The sequence below is a fragment of the Zootoca vivipara genome, chromosome Z2, assembly GCF_965207765.1.
Source record: "Zootoca vivipara chromosome Z2, rZooViv2.hap1.1, whole genome shotgun sequence".
Taxonomy (NCBI): domain Eukaryota; kingdom Metazoa; phylum Chordata; class Lepidosauria; order Squamata; family Lacertidae; genus Zootoca; species Zootoca vivipara.
In genome coordinates this window covers 40,200,359-40,215,265 of record NC_142585.1, presented here as the reverse complement: position 1 = coordinate 40,215,265, position 14,907 = coordinate 40,200,359, and the positions used below count along the sequence as shown (strand labels likewise).

Here is a 14,907-nt window from a genome sequence, read left to right as displayed (position 1 = left end):
GCTGGAAGCCCCATAGAGCATCTTACCTCGACGCCATCTTCCTTCCTCCACCCCAACCCCCTCCTTACTATATTATTATTTATCATTTATTGAATTTTATATACTGCCCTATACCCGGAGGTCTCAGATTGATGGGATTAATGGAAGACAAAACTATTAATGAACTATAAGGAAGCAAATTAAAATTTGGACTGTTGTGAGGTAGTGTTTTGGCTTGCAACGGTTGGATGGATTGCTGGACAATTTATGATGGAGGAATTGAAAGCAAACCAGCCAGAAAGGAGCAGATTTTTCTGCATAGAGAACTGGAAAGTCTAACGGTGGGGCAAATCTAGTGCCTCGGATCACGGGGAGAGGCTGCAATAAGAATTAGAACTGTGAAGGAGAAAGTGGTTAGCCCCCCCCCCCACCGCCGCCTGTAAAAAAGGAAAGGAAAAGACCCCAGTTTACAAGCGACGAGAGACAATGAGTTGAGCAGCAAGAAGACACGCAGATGAAAGGAGAGGAAGTTTTATTCAATGTTATATAATATTATTCAATAATTCAGCAGGGATTGATAATCTGATAAGTAACCCCACTCGCTGAAATCGGAAATGTTAATTTAATATATGTGCAGGAATTGATTGATCGATAGCTGTTTGAAAAGGAGTATTTTTAAAAAAAGCAAATATAATGTACTGGAAGGTTATTTGTAATGTTTGAAGACAAACTAGGAATAATTGGGGAATATGATGTAGCACTAAGAACTATTGACATATATAGGAGGGGGTGCGGGAAGTCAGATTTGTATAAATGTTAAACTGGTTTTTCTTTGGAAAAATGTTAAATTTGTTTCAGTTAGTGACCGGTTTGTAAAAAATTGAAAATCAATAAAAAAGATTTGGCAAAAAAACCCCCTAGAACCCCGAAATAATAATAAAAAAATGGTGAACAAGAGCATACATACATACAATCAGGGTTCTGGAAAAATAGCACCAACCATTTTAGGAGCGTCCAATTGATGTGCAATTGCTGCTGACATGCGGGTCCGGCAGAACGGGGGCGGACTTGCTCATTTGTGTGTGTGCCACTGGCAAAAGTGGGCAATTGATGGGAGATAAACAATGGCTGGAGGTGTTAACAGTTGTATATCAAGGTACTGAAGTCACCACAATTTTTTGGTTCGAGATCAGAGATGTCTACTTGGCATAATCAGTGGGTCTCTTTCGCAGAAGATGACACCCGCTCATGGAATCTTCTGTTCCCGGAGTTGCTGTCCTCCGCGGAGGATGGTAGTAGTTCCAGATCCTCTGATGTTGACCTTGCTGGTTTGCAGCTACTGCAGATGATCTGTAATGAGGCGAAAAGGATTAATTTCAGCAATGTAAAATCCAAGTAGCCCACCAGATTTCTTTGTTCAGAACTCACAGCATGAGCTATGGTGTAGCGTGGTAGGGGCATGGGGGACATGGCCCCGGGCGCAGAACATAAGGGGGGTCATGAACCAGATAGCCTCCCCCCATTCCCCTTGCGCCCTGCCAGAGGCGGGGGCTGAGCACTACGGAGGGTGAAGATCTCTGCGTGTCCTGCCATGCGTGTCCTGCATTCCCAGCCGCAACCCCTCCTGCCCTGGGTCAGGAAGGCCTGGAGGGCAGCTGTGTGGGGCGCCCAGCCGAGGCTCCCCCTTCCCTGGGTCAAGGCTGACCTGGGGGAAGAGAGCAGCTGCGGTGTCCAAACCACCATCTGGGACAATAGTGCCCCCTAGCCCTCCCTCAAATCAAATCAAAAGCCACCTTGAAAATAACACGCAACACAACATTCCTAAAATCTGTGTGTGTGATGGTAAATTGATGCCCCCCGTGGCATGTTACCAGACCAGGCAGTGAGTCTATGGAATGGAGGAAGAGTACCTGTCTTGGGGCCAGAGGGTTGTTGGCCCTTTAAGGCTTTGAAGTTCTAACAATCTGTGCTGCCCCGTTCTTTGGACAGAGTTCATCAGGGCTCGTCCTCACCTCCGTATGACCCACCCGCAACCTGTGTTTTCTAGGCACGGGACAAGCGGAAGTGTGGACGAGGCAAGCCCTAAGATCCATGGGCGTAGGCAGGGGGGCAGGAGGGGGCAGCTGCCCCCCCAGAAGCAAAAAATTAATGTATTATACAGACCATAACCAGCACTTTCCCCCTCCAAAAACTGAAGTGGAAAGGGCTTTGCTTTAGCAAGAGCAGCTAAGTCTCCGCTTGCTGTGGGGGGGGGGGAACACAGCTGTAACAAAAACACATCAAATAAATAAAGCAAAGGGGCTACCAGTAGTTAAGCAGTTAAGACAATGGAGCAGATATCCCCAGGCAAGTTTCGATAGCTGACCAATTCACCCTATTGTTCTTGAGTGGGAGTTGTTAATGAGCATTCAGGAATCACATTAAGAGTTCTATTGACGATTTAATGAGGGTGCAGAGGATTCAATTTGACTAAGGTGGCTCTGCAAGGCTCAAAGGAAGTGAATAAGAAAGGGGGGGCTGTAGCTTTGACAGACACAGTGATGTTTATAAAAAGCACAGGTGTTCCAGCCTGCCCCTCCTCCTGCAGGCCACCTCCCAAGAGACTCTGATCTACTCACAGAGTTTAAAACTGGGAGTGATCTACCCCCTTTTGGGGGGTTCAGGTCAAAGCTGTTGAGTTTTTTTTTAAGGAAGGGAAGCCCTGTTTTTTGGGTTTAGGTCAAACTTGTTGAGCTTCTTTTAGGAAAGAGGCCTATTTTTGTTTAGGGCTTCAGGTCATAGTTCAACTTTTTTTAGGGAGGAGGAAAATTTTGGGTGAGCTTTTTTTAGGGGTGCCAGTGACCTACCAGTGATCTACCACAGACATCCAGTGATCTACTGGTAGATCACAATCTACCTGTTGGACGTGCCTGCTGTAAATCAAGCAGAGAGAAAGCTGCTTACAAGACTCCTCTTGCTGCAGAGCATCACAGCATCACAGCGTCACCCAGAGGCACCCAAAAATATGAGTTACCCCCCTCTCTATTTCTTTCTTCCTTCCCTCCCTCTTCCATCCTTAATAAAATACTGGGTGGGGGCAAATAAGCCCTACATAGAAAGCCCATCAACATGGGGGGGTGACTCTTTCAAATACGGTATTTAGGCCTCTAGGAGTTGGCTGCTATGCCTAGGAGTAGGACAATTCAAGAAAGCAGAATGATGCATATGCTATGGTAATATATCAATAGAATCATAGAATTGTAGTCGGAAGGGACCACAAGGGTCATCTAGTCCAACCCCCTGCAATGCAGGATTTTTTTCCTAAGGTGGGGCTTGAACCCACGACATGGTTGAAATATTATGCTGATATGCAGCAACGCCTTGGAGCCGTCGTGGCTGCGGCTGTGCCTTGCCTCGCCCTCGCCTGCCCTGCCACCCCCTCTCGCCTGCCCAACCCTCCCGTCCTCTCCAGCCAAGCAGGGTAGCTGCCAACGCTGCCAGCCCCAGAAGCACAAGGTGGCCGCTGCTGCTGCCGCCGCCACAATGTCATTAGGCCCACTGGCCCTGTAGCCCTGCCCACATTCCCACTTTGTGGCCCCTCCCCTCCCATGCCTTGGCCCCGCCCCTGAACGACCATGGCTTGCCCCCCCCCCTAGTTTTGATCCTGGCTACGCCCCTGCTAAGATCCCAAAGGTGGTGTAAACATGAGGGCAGGGAAAGTAGTCACTTTAAACAGAATGTATTTACAGCTGGGTCAAGCAAGGAAACATTGCAGTCTGGAGTGCTGCTTTTCGGGATTTCAATCACTCCATTCTATCCCGCTCCCCCCGCCAAGCATTCAACCTTCCATGGCTGCACTCAGCCCTCTTTAGGCTACTTTTTGAATCACTCCCCTCCACCAAGGTGGGTGTTGTTGTTGTTGTTGTTGTTGTTGTTGTTAAAATCAAAACCAAAAAAACAATAACAACAATTATTCTGTGCTTCTGTAACCCTTGGGCTTACGGTCTTGACTCTTGCAGGTAATGCATTCCTTCCAGGCTTACCTTCTTTCCCGCACAGGATGGGCAGGAGATTGCAGAGGCTCTGTGCAGCCTGCTACTGGCAGGCACTCTCCATGCCAGGACCCAAGGCAGAGAGGCATAAAATTGCCACCAGCGGAGCCCAGCAGGGACGTTGGAAGCTCCAGGTAGGGCTGAAGAGAGACCCAGAGAAGATACTGTTAGGACAAGAAGCCACCATATAGGCAATGCTCTGGTTCACTAAATGTTGTCTGTCGTCATCACCACCACCTCAAGTCAGTGGCTGAATACAGTGCTTTCCCGACTAAAAATATGTTTAGGGGTACTCTCATTTTCCTACTCATATTGAAATAATGTACCTCAATTTCCCCAAACTTAGATTCACAAAATGTTTAGGGGTATGCGTACCCCACCCCCAGAAAAAAGCACTGGCTGAATATATATATATATATATATATATATATATATATATATATATATATATATTTCTGTCTCTTCCTTTCCATGTTAAACTAGATTAGAGGGGGCCAGCCTCCCCCCAAAGATGATGAGCATTCCCATTCAAATGGGGTGTGTGCACTGCTTCATGTGATCAAGTATGTGCCCCCCATATTTCATTCAATTTGGCACCCCTAACTATATATAATACTGGTAGGTAGCCGTGTTGGTCTGACATAGTATAAGGACAAAGTAAAAAAAAAAAAATCCTTCCAGCAGCAACTATATATAATACTAACATTTCCTTTAGAGCCTTCATTATTCTCTGCCAAAAACTTGCCTTTCTTTGACCTTTGATAGCTATTTGCCAAAGTTTGTGATGCCAATATTCTGGACCAAGTCCGCTAGAAATGTCAACATTCACTTACAGCCAGAAGTTTGTCAGATGCCATCTTGTCAACAAAATAAGCAAAGATCACCACAGCAGATCTCTCTAAAAACCCTGTATGTGCTGAGGATACAAAAAGGTGAAGAACCTCAATTCAAATGGATGCACATTTTGTTGCTAAGCAATGGCTGTTGGTGACATCGAATGCACAGCCACCACACCAAGGTTCTACGAGAGTCAGTGTGACATAGCAGTTAGTGTTGGACTAGGACCCGGGATACTAGGGTTCAAATCCCCAGGGACTCAGCCTTGAGCCATTCATTCCCTCTCAGCCCAACCTGCTTTGCAGGGTTGTTGTGAGGATAAAATGGGAAGAAGGATAGATAGGTATGTCACTTTGAACTCGTTGGAGGAAAACTGGGATATAAATGTCTTAAACAGATCCATAAACCTAACAGCCATGCAGTACTCCTTAAACTGCATTTTGTACTTGTTCATCTATGCTTGTTGCACAAATAGATTGACAATATCACCTCCAATTTGCCTGACTTGGGACACAGCTGCAAGGTTGAAAGTTTTTGTTTTAGCTTGTGAACAGACTGGCTTCATAAGGATGCAGACTTGTTTCAACCACATTCTCCTGTATCTAGAATTATTTCATGTTGCTAAATACCTGCAACATGCTCATCAGCAAATAGGCTTGCAATGTATTCAGAGCCACAGTCTGTCTCTGATCCTGGAGGCTACGTGCATGAGTGTTAAAACACAGTGAGGTCATTCATGAAATGATAGAACTGTAGAATTGGAAGGGACCCTAAGGATCATTTTGTGCAACCCCCTGTAATGTAGGAATCACAGATCATTTGCCCCTTGGAGTGCTTCAAGCCACTTTTAAATGTTGCTGTACACACAACATAGCACCTTTCTTCATGTGCTTCCTTTATGAGAGGTCCAGAGGATGGCAACATGAGAATGGGCCTTTTCTGCGGTGGCTCCCTGCTTGTGGAATACTTTCGCTAGGGAGGCACCAGGTAAAAACATTCCTCTCTTCCCAGGCCTTTATCCATGGCCTTTTAAAATGTGTGTGTGGTATTGTTTTTGTTTGCAACTATGGTATGTATTTTTGTGCTTTTATATTGTAAGACACCCTGTGATCCTCAGATGAAATTTTAACCACAACCACCTGATTTCTTCCACTGCACCAAACTTCTTTTAAACAAAACTGGCATCTGAGCATGTGCAACAGTTGTCTCAAATGTACACACCTCTGGATGGAATATGGTTTGAGGGTCTGGAGTGGGAAAAAGAATGACCTTGTTGTGTTTTAAGCTGGTAATGTCTACACAGCCTTATATAGAGCAAACTGGTCCATCTACCTCAGTACAGTCTACAGCAACTGGAAGTGGATCTCCAGAGTTTCAGACGGAGTCTTCTCCAGCCCTACCTAGAGATGCCAGGAGTTGAACCTGGGACCTTCTGAATGCAGCCTATAAGGCCCTTTGAAATCAGAAATGGGACAAAAGAAGGGAGATGTGTAGATGACTTGAGAATACAGGGTTCAAATCAGTAACTTTATTCATGTTTGGGAAGAGAAATAAAAAACAACATGTAAAAAAAACCTCTGCTAACAAACAATTAAATTAATATTCCTTTGTCCGACACTGCATTGCACTTTTAAGAAAATCTGGGGTCCTGAGAAACAGCCCCTCGTCCTGCATCTACATCCCCAGTTAACGTTTTGTTCCAGTGAAACTTTGCAGCATATCCAATGGCAGCGGAAACACAATGGTAGAGTTCTTCTCAGCAGCAATAGTGGTCAGAGTCTGTAGGTAGCGAAGCTGGAGGGCTGCAGGTGACTCCGTGATCACTAAGGCAGCTTCCTTCAAGGCCAGGGAGGAGTTCCTTTCACCTTCTGCTGCAATCACCTAGAAGGGAAGAAATTCCAGGTAAGGAGTTTGGTGTTTTACATCAGGGTGGCCTTATGTAATAGCTGCACCCATTCCTACATAAGTCAGACCAAGTCACAGAGATACATGCCACAGGCTAGGAATGAACTCATTCAGTTGAATGACTCTCACCTTATTTCGTTAATGAAAGCTAAGTCTGTCAGACATCTATAAAGAAAGTTAGAAAGCAAACATGCGGAGGCAATGTTCTAAGGCTTATTAGGCAGATGTGGAGGTGCTGCTGTGATTAAGGACACTATAGTCAATCACTGTTGCTAGGCAATCAGAAGGAATGTGAGACATTTCCTCTATCTTCCCTGAAAAGAATCATGATCTTCCAACAGGAGTTGCTCACAGCAAAAAGTACAGGTACAGGAACAAATAAATGACACCTTGTGCCTTTAATGGCTGTGTGACTAGAAAAAAAATATAACGGTATGGAAATAGACTAGTGGGAAATGGAGGCTTGGAGGGCCACATTTGGCCCTAGGACATGAGGTTCCCCAACCCTAATTTAAAGTCATAGACCCTAGGTTAGTAGCCCTACAATGCCAATGTTTGCCTTTACTGTACTTCCTACTGCCCCTTTGCTGTCTTCTGGGTGATGAACTTTCCGGAAAGTCACCAGCTAAACCAAATCTATAGAGCCCCCGTACCTTTGCTCTTGCTTCCCGGGTAGCTTCTGCTTCAGCAGCCATGGCTCTCTGCAGTTGGATGGGCAACTTCACATCTTTGATCTCTACCCGCTCCACCTTTATACCCCAGTCATCTGTGGCTTCATCTAATGTGACCTGTTTATTAAATATATAGAGATATGCAAGAATGCACTTGTTCATCAAGATATTATTATGCAAGAGGTCAGGCTGGTCCAATGGAGGTCACAGAAGCTGGGATAAAAACAGGGAACTCTATTAACCCCATGGGTCAAATGGCTATCTTTTCCCCACGCCTCCTGGACCACAGTTATGTCAGGTGACCTTTTTGCCCTTCAAAATCCCCTTCTAAAGCTCTATTTGGAGTAGCACTTTGAAAAGGCCCGCAAGAGCATAAGATGAATCTGCTACATCAGCCAGTGTCCCATCTTGTCTAGCATCCAGGCCAACTAGATGTCTTACAGGTAGATATCTTAGCCCACAAGCAGGACATAAGCACAACAGTACTCTGCCCACCTGCAATTCCCAGCAACTGGTATTCAGAGGGAGATTATCTCTGACAGTGGAGGTAGAATATAGCTATCAAGGCTAGCAGCCTATAGTTTTGTTCTTAATGAATTTGACTAATCCCTTTTCAAAACCATCCAAGTTGGAGGCCATCACTGCTTCCTGTGGGAGCAAGCTCCATAGTTTAACTATGTGGTGCATGAAGAAGTCCTTTCTCTTATCTGCCCTGCATCTTCCAACGTTCAGCCTCATTAAGGTCAACTCCTGGCTGAGTGCTCTAATTCCAATCACCAACAGAATGCTACTATTAGATTATATAGTTCCATCTCCAAGTAACATATACCCTTCACACTATAGATAAACCATATTTTATAATCATGCTTATAATCTCAAGACTGTTGTTGTTTATCAACAAGCAGTCACATTCCAGCATTTCATGCATCTGAAATTACAGCGGTACCTCGGTTTAAGTACACAATTGGTTCCGGAAGTCTGTACTTAACCTGAAGCGTACTTAACCTGAAGCGAACTTTCCCATTGAAAGTAATGGAAAGTGGATTAATCCGTTCCAGACGGTCTGTGGAGTACTTAAACCGAAGTGTACTTAACCTGAAGTAAACTTTCCCATTGAAAGTAATGGAAAGTGGATTAATCCGTTCCAGACGGGTCCACGGAGTACTCAACCTGAAGTGTACTTAACCTGAGGTATGAGTGTAATTGGTTCTGGAAGTCCGTACTTAACCTGAAGCGAACTTTCCCATTGAAAGTAATGGAAAGTGGATTAATCCGTTCCAGACGGGTTCGCAGAGTACTTAAACTGAAAGTACTCAAACCGAAGTGTACTTAAACCGAGGTATGACTGTAATTAAATTGGGAACAACTGCCCAATCCTTCAAAAATATGCCGTGTTCCACGTGCTTTCTGCTTGTCCAGACATATAAGTAAAAACTTTTATTGCTAGTCATATCCCCTCAGAACACACTTTCAATTCCATAATAATAATAACAACATTAATAATTTATTATATTTATTTATTTATTTATTTATAATTGTAAGGGGGAAGGCTTACAGAGAACAGCCTCCCCTCATCAGGAGCAGCTCGTCTCCGAGCAGCCACGAGAGTGAAGGGTCTGATGGGCAGAGCCAGGAGACGGAAAGGGAGTGCCAGCCCTCGAGCAACATCCAAGAGCCCTTGCTCCATAGGCAGGAAGAGAGGGAGGGAGAAAGAGGGGACAGGAGTTGTCAGTCCGCAGGCCATTCCCCCCGACACCGGAATTGAGGAGGCGGAGAAAAGGGAAACACTTCACAGTTCCGAGGCTTTTATGTTGGTCTAGAACCCGGCGATCGCCAGTGCAGGAATCTGATTCGGAGTGAGCGGACATGAAACCACCAGCTCGTTACACTGTAAATAATGTGCACTAATAAAACCATCTTAAAGACAAGCCTGTGGAGGGTCGTTACTCAAGAGTAGCCACATCAACCCTGACAATAATTATTAATTAATTAATTAATTAATTATAATAATAATTTATTATTTATACCCCGCCCATCTGGCTGGGTTTCCCCAACTGAATATTAAAAACAATACAGCATCAAACATTAAAAACTTCCCTAAACAGAGCCGCCTTCAGTTGTCTTCTAAAAGTAAAATAGTTACTTATTGCCTTGACATCTGCTGGGAAGGCGTTCCACAGGGCGGGTGCCACTACATACTCCAAATGGAGCCATTGCTGTCATACCTGCATGCTGTGGGCGATTTCCTCCCGGTCAGAGAGTATCTGAGAGAGGCTCTTGGTCCCAAGAACGTTCCTCAATGTGGTCTGAGCCAGGAGCCGAGTGGCTGAGTCGGCAAAAGCAACTTTTGTCACAGAGAGGATGGCGTTCTGAACTCGGTAATAAACCACACCGTCCACAAGAACCGTTACTGAATCTTTTGTAAGAATCTAGGGTAGAAGCAGAAGCAGGAGGAGTTACAAAATAAAGCAATGAGTCAAAGCATGTTTCTAGTAGCAGCTGCTAAGCACATGTTAGGAGGAACCAACTGCAAGCAGACAAGTTATTAGGCAATCAATGAGTATTTTATTTTCAGATGTGAACATGCTCAGTAATGTGTACTTATTCATTCCTTTGATTGTGCAACATCTGTTATTCTCTCTCTCTCTCTCTCTCTCTCTCTCTCTCTCTCTCTGTGTGTGTGTGTGTGTGTGTGTGTGTGTAACTGTACTATTGGTGCATGCAGAACTGTTGTTTTGCACCTGGCTGTATGCAATTGGAGAAGACAGCTTTAAACACCTGCAGAAGTACACCTGTTGGCACCAACAGCATGATCGATCAGAAACCAAAACCTACAAGGAACTCTTCTGACAAAACGCTGAGCCCCATCCACTCTATTATTTCTACTTGCTGTTCCTTAACAGGCCTCATAAAGGTTGAGATCTACAAAACTGAAGCAAAATGACTTGTTTTAGAACCCATTCACAATCACAGAAATTGAGGATGGGGGTAGGCCTGGTAATCAGCAAACATGTTGTGTCTAGTGGTTCTTATTAATTAAACCCTGGGCCAGTCTTGCAACAGTTTTGCCTGCACAGAATCCCACTGACAGAAATCAAAATAAGCCATAGCTGCCAAGTTATCCCCTTTTTTAAGGGAAATTCCCTTATGCTGAATAGGCTTCTTCGTGAGAAAAGGGGAAACTTGGCAGCTATGAATAAGCCTCATCAATCCAGCCACAATTATGAACAAACTGCTTTAACAAAGGAAAGGCTTTTTAGCACCTGGGGCTTTTTAGTTTTGAGAAAAGGCAAGTGAAACGTGATAGAGATTTATAAAAGTATGCAAGGCCCCCCTCCTCTCCACCCAGTGTCTTCTGCCAGGAAGGATTTGTAGGTGGGCCTTGTGGTAGCTTGCTCATGCTTTGCTTGTAGAGAGTCTCTCCAAAGGCCTGGGCCAACCTAAATCCTACATCGATGCAGAAGAAGGGGTGGCTTTCCAGATGGATAACAACCTGATCTGGGACTCACCGGATAGCCAATACATTACTGTTCCCCTTCACAGAACTTAGCAGGGAGAAGTATGGAAACAGAACTGAAATTACCCGGCATCACCTGTCATGGCTCTGGCTCCACCTACTGCTGGTCTCCCAGCCTTCCAACCTATCAGTCCCAATAGCGCCAGCCATGACCACTAAAGGAGCTCTATAGTCTTGAAAGAAGAGCACTGGGTTTTTAGAAAACTATTTATAAAGCAGGAGGACAGAGTAGACTAGTCTGGATAGCTCAGTTAGTTAGAGTGTGGTGCTGATAATGCCAAGATTGCAGGTTCGATCCCCGTATGGGACAGCTGCCTATTCCTGCATTGCAGGGGGTTGGACTAAATACAGTTGTATGATTTTATCTGGTATTCAAAAGAGATGAAAGAGGTCAAGGACCAGAAATACTTACTTCCTGGGGGGGTATATCAAATGACACAGTCCTCATGTCCACTGTGACAACTTCGTCTATGCAGGGCAGAATGAAATAGATACCTGCAGGAAAAGAAATTATAACCACCACTGGAGATGTTGGTTTGCACAGTTATAGTGGATTAATGCACTCTGTCCCCCTTGTTCAACAAATCTACTAACTCCCCCCCCCCAGTTAGTAAAGTGACAGGGAAATGCATTGAAAACTGTCACCTCCACACCATATATTAGCGCACAGCTAACCCTGAAGACGCAGGAGGCACTGTGGGTTAAACCACAGAGCCTAGGGCTTGCTGATCAGAGGGTCGGCGGTTCGAATCCCCGCAACGGGGTGAGCTACCGTTGTTTGGTCCCAGCTCCTGCCAACCTAGCAGTTCGAAAGCATGAAGTGCAAGTAGATAAATAGGTACCACTCCAGCGGGAAGATAAATGGCATTTCCGTGTGCTGCTCTGGTTCACCAGAAGCGGCTTAGTCATGTTGGCCACATGACCCAGAAGCTGTACGCCGGCTCCCTTGGCCAATAAAGTGAGATGAGTGCTGCAACCCCAGAGACGCCCGTGACTGGACCTAATGGTCAGGGGGCCCGTTACCTTTAACCCTGAAGAATCCTGGGAGCTGTAGTTTACCCTCTGCAGCGCTGCAAACCTCAGCATCTTTAACAAACCACAGTTCCCAGGATTCCTTGGGGGAAACCACGTGCTTTAAATTAATTGTATGGACCTGACCTGAATGAGATGGTCCTTGGAATCGTGGGTAGGCCAATGGCAAGGGTAAAAGAGAGGAGAAACTTGCAGCAAAATCCTGTTGTATGCTAGACCATAATATAATACTCACCTGGGCCTTTTGGACCTCCTTTTCGGATGTGTCCTAGTCTAAAGATGACAGCTCGCTGATATTCCATGACAATCTGAAATGGGTGGGTGGGTGGGGGAGTCACATATAATATCCTAGAGAGTTTATGCCATCTCACACATTTCAGATTATGCATTCCCACCAGTGGCTGGAGATCAAGAGGAGCCAGGACAACCACAGAGCACATAAAACTTTTACCACCCCCCTGCTCTGCTTTTGCTGCTGCTCCCCCTTGAAAGGAAGGGAGAGATGCTGGAACACACAGCAGCTGCCCTTGACATCATACTTCTTGGTGGAGTGGGGATTTTTACAAACAAACAAACAGTGGGATGTTGTGAATTATTTTGGGATTATGGAGGGAGATGTTAGTGTTTTTATTTTTATGTGTTAGTAGGTGGGACTATTTCTTTGTTTACATACTGCTAACATTTTCCTATTACTATTACGTGTCTTGTCTTGTCTTGTCTTGTCTTGTCTTGTTTCCCTAATAAGTTATATGAAACATTAATGTGTTATATGATCGCCACCACCCCTCCCCTTTTCTATGGTGTAATGCAGGCATGTCCAACAGGTAGATCGTGATCTACCGGTAGATCACTGGACGTCTGCAGTAGATCACTGGTAGATCACTGGCTCCCCCCAAAGAAGCTGAGCAAATGTGGCTCCCCTAAAAAAAGCTCAACATTTTACCCCCTCCCTGAAAAAACTCAACAACTTTGATCCGAACCCCCAAAAAGGGGGTAGATCACTGACAGTTTTTAACTCTGTGAGCAGATCGCAGTCTCTTGGGAGTTGGGAGTATTTATGCATATAATTTCTTCACTGTAAGTTGCTTTGAGACATTTTGAGTGATAAGTGATTAATAAAGTTAATAAATAAAATAATAATAATAATAATTTAATAAATGCAAATTGTGTTTGCAATGTCCATGCTTGCTGTTTACAGGGTAGAACATCTGTCCCAGAAGTTCGGATAATGAAGCATGGTGACTTTTGGCAATGCTTGTTGGGACAGACAAGCAGTGGGGGCTGGTGCCCATGAAGACTGGTGTGACAGAATACAGGAAGCTCAATAGCAGGTAGCACCAGAACCAATGACAGGTGGAGCCATTCTACCATCTTCTGAATTCTGCAAGGGCAATACTGAGATCGAAGAGGAGTAAATTGACAGGCAGTGCCCCCCCCCCAGTACAAATACAGCGGTACATTGGTTTGCAACCATTTTCTATTACAACCATTTTGGATTACAACCACGTCAAACCCGGAAGTGCGTGTCCCTTTTTTGGGGGGGGATTACAACCCTTTCTTTTTGGGGGGAGGCCCCATTGGCGAAAGTGTGCCTTGGGTTAAAACCTGTTTTGGTTTACAACCGGACCTCCAGAACGGATTATGGTTGTAAACCAAGGTGCCACTGTAAGTAACAAGACAGGCAGGTGAGGGCCAGGTAAGGACAGACTGAGGTCAGTGGAACAGTGCCCCATTTGCGCTGATGGACCATTTGCCCCTAGCAACCATAATAGCAGCATAAAATCTCAGAAGCAGGACTGCTTCCCAATGAACTCTCTTCTTCTTCTTTACCTCAAAGCAGAGAAATGAAGACAAGGGGAAGGTCATAAGGAAGATCAAGAACGAAAGGCAGACCAGGATCCAGCCACACACCCCGAGGTCACTGCTGGAGTTCCCTAGAGGTGAGGAGAGGCGCACACATTTGGAATGTGTATATAGTTATGTTATTTCTGTTTGTTAAAAAAGAAAAGCAAAAATTCTGCAGCCAGAAAGGGCGGGGTGGGGAGGCTGTGATTTCTACAAAAATAAAACATTTGCTTCTTACAGGCTTGGGATAACTTTTGGCCTTCCAGATATTTTTAATACTGATTATCCTCCCTGTACCCAAAGGACCCAGGGTGGGTTAATCAGAATATTTTTAAAAAAAACATTTTAAAGCAAAATCCTAAAAATACACACGTGAATGTCAAAAACTGGTGTCAGATTCCAGCTCCTATCAGCCACAGGGAGGCCCACACGCTGCGGGATGAAAGCAATCTCCCTTCCCTGTTGCTTGTCCCTTAGCAATGCTCTTTTACAAGGCAGTTCCATTTAGCCATTGTAGCTGTTTACTCATTTTTAAAGCGTTGGCTTCCACCTTCATAAGTCTGCCTCACCGTTTAACCCGGTGATCTCCCGCTTCTCCCGGACGTTCATCCCCCTATCCTCCACTAGGACACCGACCGGCTTGCCCAGCTTGGCGGTTTGCTGCAGCCGCAGAGCAACAGGAGCTCCGGATCAGAGCCCCGCTCCAGCTTGCTCGGGGTCGACGGCGGTTGCTCCACCAACGCTCGATCTGACTCTCTTTCTTCCGTCCAGCCCGACGGCCTCTGACAACCCCCGGCGGCTCTTCTTGGGTCCGCACGTTGTCCCCTTGGCCGAGTGAACGCGCGGCAGTCCCGCTTTGCGCTCCCTTTAAAAACCCCTATTAGAAAGCGTATAGAGGACGGCTCTCGGAGCGCTCACTGAGCGCTTTGCCCCATGGAATGAATCCACTGGGGAAGAAAGGCCAGTCATTCAGCCGCCTAGGGTGCAAACCTCGGGCACAGTTTTATACAGATGAATTTTTGTTATATCTTATAAATTTCTGATAACGTTTTGCTTTTTTAAAAAATCTTTTGTAGAATTTAATCATATC

At 45.3% G+C, this 14,907-nt stretch overlaps 1 protein-coding gene across 1 annotated transcript; it reads right to left on the bottom strand.

Moving 5' to 3' along the window:
* Window positions 1-6,146: 6,146 nt before the first annotated feature.
* Window positions 6,147-14,692, bottom strand: LOC118084275 (stomatin). The gene is made up of 7 exons (XM_035113651.3): window positions 14,387-14,692; window positions 13,803-13,906; window positions 12,208-12,280; window positions 11,353-11,435; window positions 9,649-9,852; window positions 7,406-7,540; window positions 6,147-6,728 (listed from the first exon to the last, which is right to left on the bottom strand). The coding sequence occupies exons 1-7, from the start codon at window positions 14,424-14,426 to the stop codon at window positions 6,534-6,536; spliced, it is 834 nt and encodes a 277-aa protein (XP_034969542.2). The 5' UTR covers window positions 14,427-14,692; the 3' UTR covers window positions 6,147-6,533.
* Window positions 14,693-14,907: the final 215 nt, after the last annotated feature.

Coding starts and splice junctions, on each gene's coding strand:
- LOC118084275 (XM_035113651.3), bottom strand. CDS start 14,426: ATGAACGTCCGGGAGAAGCGGGAGATCACCGGGTTAAACG. Junction 9,853..11,352: donor TTGATATACCCCCCCAGGAA/GTAAGTATTTCT, acceptor CTTCTACCCTAG/ATTCTTACAAAAGATTCAGT. Junction 7,541..9,648: donor AAATCGCCCACAGCATGCAG/GTATGACAGCAA, acceptor TTTAATAAACAG/GTCACATTAGATGAAGCCAC.